The 7,229-nt window shown below is 43.2% G+C and overlaps 1 protein-coding gene across 1 annotated transcript; it reads left to right on the top strand.

Moving 5' to 3' along the window:
- The first annotated feature begins 975 nt into the window (after window positions 1-975).
- ACTC1 (actin, alpha, cardiac muscle 1) lies at window positions 976-6,292 on the top strand. Its single transcript, XM_019518939.1, has 6 exons — window positions 976-1,128; window positions 2,133-2,457; window positions 3,019-3,180; window positions 3,301-3,492; window positions 5,412-5,593; window positions 5,959-6,292. The coding sequence occupies exons 1-6, from the start codon at window positions 1,000-1,002 to the stop codon at window positions 6,100-6,102; spliced, it is 1,134 nt and encodes a 377-aa protein (XP_019374484.1). The 5' UTR covers window positions 976-999; the 3' UTR covers window positions 6,103-6,292.
- Window positions 6,293-7,229: the final 937 nt, after the last annotated feature.

The following is a 7,229-nucleotide window of genomic DNA, read 5'->3' as shown; positions in this document are numbered from 1 at the left end:
AAAAAAAAAAAAAAAAAAAAAAAAATCCTTTAAGATATATGGAGTTTTTTAGGTTCTGCCACTGGAACGAATGACCAATGTGGATGTTTCAACTACTGAGCAGGAAACCAACTGCCACATTACATTAATACCGTGGCTGTTTTTTCATCCCAGCTATTCCCTACTCCTCCGCCCCGCACATATCATTGTGCATTACTGATCGAGTGGGCACTAACAGGACCCAAGACGGGGACTTGCAGCATCTGCATGTTCACGTAAACCAACAGCCCCTGCTTTTTGCCAGCCAAAAAAGCAGTGGAAAGGTTGATTTATTTTGATTTTTTTTTGTATGGTGCTTTTAGAGAGCAGTTGAACACACGCTGCTTTCGTAGCACTAGGAGAAGCCCATGGGGGTCTTGCACCTTGCCCGGGCTCATCCATCACCCTGCTGCCGTTGAGCCTGGCCTTGAATGAAAGCGGGAAGGGACTAAAGGAGACAAAACCCCAAAGCCAACAAGAGCAGCCCCCCGCGCGGAGGGGATCTCCCCTGTCGCAGCCTCAGGCAGATTTGGGCCTCGGGGCAGCAGCCGTCAGGGGCCAGGCGGGCGCCCCTCTTTGCAGCCCAGGAGGAGGGGGCCTGGCTTTCCTCGCGGGTTCCCTATTTGGCCATCCCATTTGCTGCGGGCTCGCTACCCCTGGCTTGCCTTACATGGCCCGGGGCGCCCTGGCTCCTCTAGCCCGCTCGCCCCTCGCCTTCCCTCGGCTCCATGAATGGCCTCGCTGCTCCTCCAGGGCGTGAAGCCGACCAAATAAGGAGAAGGCGGCCGGCTGCCCCCGGCTGCCGGGGGGGATAAATGGGCGCCTCGCGGCCGGGCTCTGCCCAGGACCGCCCGCAGGAGGTGCCGAGCTGGTGAGTAGGCAGCGCCGGGCACCGCGGGAGGGAGAGGGCGGGGGAGCCGCGCCGGGCACTGGAGGCGCCGCTTTGTGTTTCAGCCCCGCGCCGCCCGCCCGCCCGCCGACATGTGCGACGACGAGGAGACCACCGCGCTCGTGTGCGACAACGGCTCGGGGCTGGTCAAGGCGGGCTTCGCCGGGGACGACGCCCCCCGAGCCGTCTTCCCCTCCATCGTCGGCCGCCCCCGGCACCAGGTGAGCTGCCTGCCCCGTCCCGTCCAGTCCCCGCTGCTCCTCGCCCGCCTTTTGTTGCTTCTCCCGGCTCTGCCCGCCGCGCTCCCGCTCCCCTCCTGCGCTGCAAGGTCGCTGCCCGCTCCTCACGGCCGCCCCTGCCCTGCCCGCGCTGCACTGGCAGCCGGCAGCGGCACCAGGGAAACTTGTAGTCGATTCGTTTTGGGCCAGCTTCCCCCGCAAAAAGTCTGCCGCGGCTCGCCCGCCGTTGGGAATCCCGGGATAAGCCTCCCAGCTGTCCCGGTGACAGGCAGGGATGGTGTCGTCCTCTCCCGCTCCTCCCTCTCCCCGTTATCTGGTGTCTGTGGAGTGGTTTCCAGGGGCCAGGTGCTTTCTTGTTTGCCAGTGACCACGACCGCCGCGGGGGATGCACTTCACAGGCCTGGAGATAAGGAGGAGAGACTTCATTTCATTTTTCCCTTCATTCATTCATTCATTCATTCATTCATTCATTCATTCATTCATTCATTCATTCATTCATTCATTCATTCATTCATTCATTCATTCATTCATTCATTCATTCATTCATTCATTCATTCATCCAGCTGTACTGAATCCAACTGGATTCATTCATCCATCCAGTTCTTGGTACTGGATGGTTTGGTTTGGGATATCTGAACAAAAAAATGGCTTTTCTGGGGGTGTTTTATTTAATCCAATAAAATGAAAAGGGATTTTTAAAAAGAAAGATTTAACCGCATCCTGGCTTAATAGTCTTGGTAGCTGTATGTAGCATTTGGATTATGGTTTGTATAGGATGGCTTGGAGACAGATGATCCTGCCTCAAATAGGGGGTTGGACTAGATCACCCCTGGAGGTCCCTTCCAGCCCCACTTCTCTAGGACTCGACAGCCACTTTTTGGCATGGTTCTCCATATATTCCTCCCACTTCTTTGGCATGCTTCTGTCTCTGCTCAGTGATAGCATTTCTACTCGCATAAAAACTCTCTCTTTCTCATCTCCTTTAGGGTGTGATGGTTGGTATGGGTCAGAAGGATTCCTATGTAGGTGATGAAGCTCAGAGTAAGAGAGGTATCCTGACTTTGAAATATCCAATTGAACATGGCATCATCACCAACTGGGATGATATGGAGAAGATCTGGCACCACACTTTCTACAATGAACTGCGTGTGGCCCCTGAGGAACACCCCACCTTGCTCACAGAGGCCCCCCTGAACCCGAAAGCTAACCGTGAAAAAATGACCCAGATAATGTTTGAGACCTTCAACGTGCCAGCAATGTATGTTGCCATCCAGGCTGTGTTGTCTCTGTATGCCTCTGGTCGTACCACAGGTAAAAAGACAACTGGCTGTTACTCCAGTTCTCTCATATAGATTTCCAAAAGAAAATTGAAATCTGGGAGCAAATTCTGAAGTGTTTAATTATATAGAAACAGTATAATTTATATTGATCATGGTAAAGAAGCCAAAAGAGTCTATTGACAGAACAATGTGAATTAATGCAGATTGCTTGAAGAATGAGTCGCTGGAAATCAGTAGCGACACTTGAGTTGTTTAAATTATTCTGGTGTAAAAATTGTACCAAAGACACTAGCGCAGATGAGATGAGGAAGAGTCAACTAAGATTTTGTGCAAAATAAATGGAAACCATCTGTTTGAAGTGAACAATCACTCTTGCTAACTGAGAATAGCTATGTTAGCAAAGACAGAAATAATGAGCCAGATCCATTGCAGTCATTGTCGACAGTAGAATTATCCTGATCTGTGCTAATGGAAGATCTTGTCTAATTGTGACCAATTAATATTGAATGGTATATTGAAATGTCATAAGGTTTCTGAAAAATGTGTTAGATGCTCCCAGTTTTATCTGAGTGGAGTCATTTCTCCCTTCCAGGCATTGTTCTTGACTCTGGTGATGGTGTTACCCACAACGTACCTATCTATGAAGGTTATGCTCTGCCTCATGCCATTATGCGTCTAGATCTGGCTGGCAGGGATCTGACTGACTACCTCATGAAGATCCTCACTGAACGTGGCTATTCCTTTGTGACAACAGGTAAGCAAATCTCATCATCATGATTTCTTTCATAAACGTTTTGTTTATATAGCCATGCAGGAATTTCTTCCCTTATCACCTGTGTCTTTAGACCCTGACTTGCTTTCTGTTTTCCTGTAGCTGAACGTGAGATTGTCCGTGACATCAAAGAGAAGCTGTGTTATGTTGCACTGGACTTCGAGAATGAAATGGCCACTGCTGCATCTTCCTCTTCCCTGGAAAAAAGCTATGAATTGCCTGATGGTCAGGTGATCACAATTGGTAATGAGCGCTTCCGCTGCCCTGAGACTCTGTTCCAGCCATCCTTCATTGGTAGGTGGCCTCACAGAATGCTTCTTTTAGCAGTAAATATGAATAAATTGTAAGGCCTTGAAAACACCCATTTTCTGTTTATCCATCTCAGCTAAATTTGCCATAAAACCACACAAAAACAACGGTTTAGATTCTCCAGTCCAGCTGTGATGCATGGGAGACGATCATAGGGTAGGTGGCTGCTAGCTGAGCACTATGCCTGTCTCCCAATGCAGATTAAAATACCCTTCAACCTGTAACTGATGAGCTGTCAGCAACCCTAAAGGAGCATTCTAGCAACTGTGAATCCCCAGACCACATGATCACTTCAATTAAAGAGGCCCCTATGTTGGCATTATAGGAGCCACTATTGTTACTTTATGCTACACAGGAAGAATCTTCTACTGGCTCCACTGCTTTCTTTCAAGCACTTTATGGTAGGAGAGTGACACAAACAGGCTTGAGAATCTGGCTTGTTGATTTACGATTTTGCTTTTTCCATTCCAGCCTGATTATCAACCAGCTACATAAAATTCACCTCCACTAAAAGCAGACTGCTGTAATTATACTTGGAAAGGTCCGTAACTAGTGTAAATTCTGATACCCAGTTCACAGAAGCTTATTCTATCTATCTATCTATCTATCTATCTTTGATTTAGATTTAGTTAGTCTAAGCTGGAAAGCAGGGTGCACATTTGTCCTGCTTTCCAGCTCACTACCTGATGATCTTGCCCATTGTTCTTAAGATATGATGGGGCGGGGGCAGCACCAGATATCCATCTCTCAGATACCTAATTCGAAGTAAGTAGTCCCTGTTGCACTGTCATGTTATAATTAAAGGACTCTGTCATTGTAGAAATGTTATTCACCAGAGAGAAATTTCTGAGCATTAGCAAAGTGTCACTGTTTGCTTTGATGTACTGAAGATGAAAATAGTTTTTAGGAACAGTATTTGAAGTATTTGTCTAGTTAAATGTTTAAAAAATGTGTGCATCTGCGTAGTGTTTAGTTACACACAATTTAATTAAATATAGTCAAAGCCAAGATTGTAAACTTTGACCTCTGTTGTTGAGCCAGAAAAACTTGATGGATACAGCAAGTGTTTATAGTATAAGCTCTGAGTGTTAAATGCAGTTGTTCCTCAGCTGACATCTTGTTGTGGATCTGGTTTCAGCCCTTTCAGGAAGCACCTGTTGAACTAATGCATTGGAATGTAACCTATGAACATTTGCTTCTGATGTCTTTCTCCTTCACGCTCATTGCTAATACCCTTCTCCATATCCTGATCATGGTTTGCTTTGATAACTGTACCTTCTCTGGCCTCTCCATTCTTTTTTTCCAGTCTATCCAAAATACTACTGCTAATATTTTCTTTCTTCTGTCCATGTAAGTCCACTCTTTGAAAGTCTTGGCTTTTTTACTGGATTGAATTAAAAGTTTTTCTTTGTCACTTTGAAGACCCTGCATAATTTACCACTTTTTATTTTCATATAATATTTTTCTATATAATATAGTTATATATTTTTTCTGTGCATTTATATCATATGTACATATCTTTTTTTTCTTGATCCTCTTATTGCTCTTTGCAACACACTTTGTTTTTACTCCACTTGCATCAAATGCCATCCCTCATCTTTTTTTTACCATGTGACCTTTTCTTGGTAAAACTGACTTTTTTGGTCTCCTGCAGTAATTTAAAACTAACCAGTAATGATATCATTGTTCCACAACCTTCTTTTACTTGACTCACTCACTCATGTTTTGTTTCATAGTGTAACCACTTCAGGATGGGGATTCTATCTGTTGCTGTGTTATTATTAAATTGACTCTTATGGAATTATAATAACGCTTACCAATAGTAGCTGAAAATGCTAACAGATTTGCTACACAAAACTCATCTCCCTAGTCTAATATGCTGATCAATCATCTTGTCTTTCAAGGTATGGAATCTGCTGGTATTCATGAAACTACCTACAACAGCATTATGAAGTGTGATATTGACATCCGAAAGGACCTGTATGCTAACAACGTCCTTTCAGGTGGTACAACCATGTACCCTGGTATTGCTGACCGCATGCAGAAAGAAATCACTGCATTAGCTCCTAGCACTATGAAGATCAAGGTGAGGGATTTGTTCTATAAACTAGAAACCATTTTTCAGAATTTGGCAACTGTCTAAATCTTTGTGTTGGGAGGGGTGAAGAACCAGAGGCTGTAGATGGAATTAAGAGTAATTCCACTGAAGTCGATAGAACTACACTGGGGAGAACTTGCCAGGAAGAGGAACATTATGCTGCACACTGCCCTTGGGAATATTGGAGATAATACTTGGTATTAAGATAGGAACATTCTTTTATTTATTTATTTAATTTTAAGAGGTCCTTAGTAATTTATTATGTTGCATCATTTCAAAGACGGCATATATAAGTAGTTCAGAAATTGAGAGCTTGAACTGATGAGGATTTTTGTCAATTTATCTTTCCATAGATCATTGCCCCACCTGAGCGTAAATACTCTGTCTGGATTGGTGGCTCTATCCTAGCATCTCTGTCCACCTTCCAGCAGATGTGGATCAGTAAACAGGAGTATGATGAGGCTGGTCCATCCATTGTCCATCGCAAGTGCTTCTAAGCACCTTTCCCTCAAATTTACCTCCCACTCAGGATGATGATATTATGCTTCTTGGAGTCTTTTGGCAATCCTTCCTGAACTCTCTTCAGTCATTGTACAGTTTGTTTACACACCCATGCAATTTATTTGTGCTTCTTCTAATATTTATTGCTTTATAAATAAACAAGATCTGGGACTTGCGACCTACAAATGATCTGCCTTTTTTTTGTATTATTTTTGTTGCAAAAACTTATCTGTAAGCAAAAAAAAAGAGTTCAGAAACTACTGTTGAACACGTCAGTGTCTTCAGTACAAGGGTGTCTCATTCAACTGATCTGATTATGGGCGGCTTATCATATTTAGCCACAAAATACAATTAATTCACTCTTCCTTTGGAATCTGAAAACAAAAGAAATATCATTTGAGACCTTTAAGAAGTAGCTTCAGGGTAAATTCAGTAAGTCGGGCAAGTGAAAGAAAACCTTTTGCATTTGTTTACTGGTTTTAAAGATGAATTTTAAATTGCATTAGTAATAATCCAAGTATTTTAATGCCAAAGTCCTGCATACCAAACGTCGAAAGAGGATAATTATGTTAATATGTTCAGCATGTTATTTAAAACTAATTAACTTAGGACTCTTCAGGATTTAAGATTTTAAGATGGTCTTCTAAAGGCTATACACAGTTGTGGTAAAACATTAATCTAAACTGACAACTTGCTCACCTCCCCATCTCTTCAAACCCACCCTAAATCCTGAAAAAAAGAAATAAAGCCTTTTTGTACTTAATTCAAAAGAACCAAGCAAACCTTTGAAGTACAACATACAATTGCTGTAATGACTATTTTTTGCATCATCCAGAGTGTCCTAGGCACTTTTTAATTCTTAATCTGTATATTTATTATCCTTTTGACCCAGATACTGAGATGAGGCTATATCTAGTCTTCACTGGCTTTTTTGTTTTCCTGTTCCTTACTTTTGTTTCCCTAGCTATACTGCTGGCTAGTTATATTTTAGAAATTAACAAATGAAATGGATAGTAAAAATTACCTGTGAAACACACTAAAATATCAAAGCCAGTCAGTTTCCTGTTACAAAATATAAAGATGAAGCTTGTCTATTCTTAATTTAGAAATGCACATAAACACA

Source organism: Gavialis gangeticus, unplaced genomic scaffold, assembly GCF_001723915.1.
Source record: "Gavialis gangeticus isolate Ggan-Ray unplaced genomic scaffold, GavGan_comp1, whole genome shotgun sequence".
In the NCBI taxonomy this organism is placed as follows: domain Eukaryota; kingdom Metazoa; phylum Chordata; order Crocodylia; family Gavialidae; genus Gavialis; species Gavialis gangeticus.
Note: the sequence above shows the minus strand (reverse complement) of the source record. Positions and strands in the feature narration are given on the sequence as shown.

Bases quoted from the DNA above. Each gene is read 5' to 3' on its own strand.
- ACTC1 (XM_019518939.1), top strand. From the start codon at position 1,000: ATGTGCGACGACGAGGAGACCACCGCGCTCGTGTGCGACAACGGCTCG. The intron at 1,129-2,132 runs GTGAGCTGCCTG...CATCTCCTTTAG, and splicing joins TCGGCCGCCCCCGGCACCAG to GGTGTGATGGTTGGTATGGG. The intron at 3,181-3,300 runs GTAAGCAAATCT...GTTTTCCTGTAG, and splicing joins CTATTCCTTTGTGACAACAG to CTGAACGTGAGATTGTCCGT.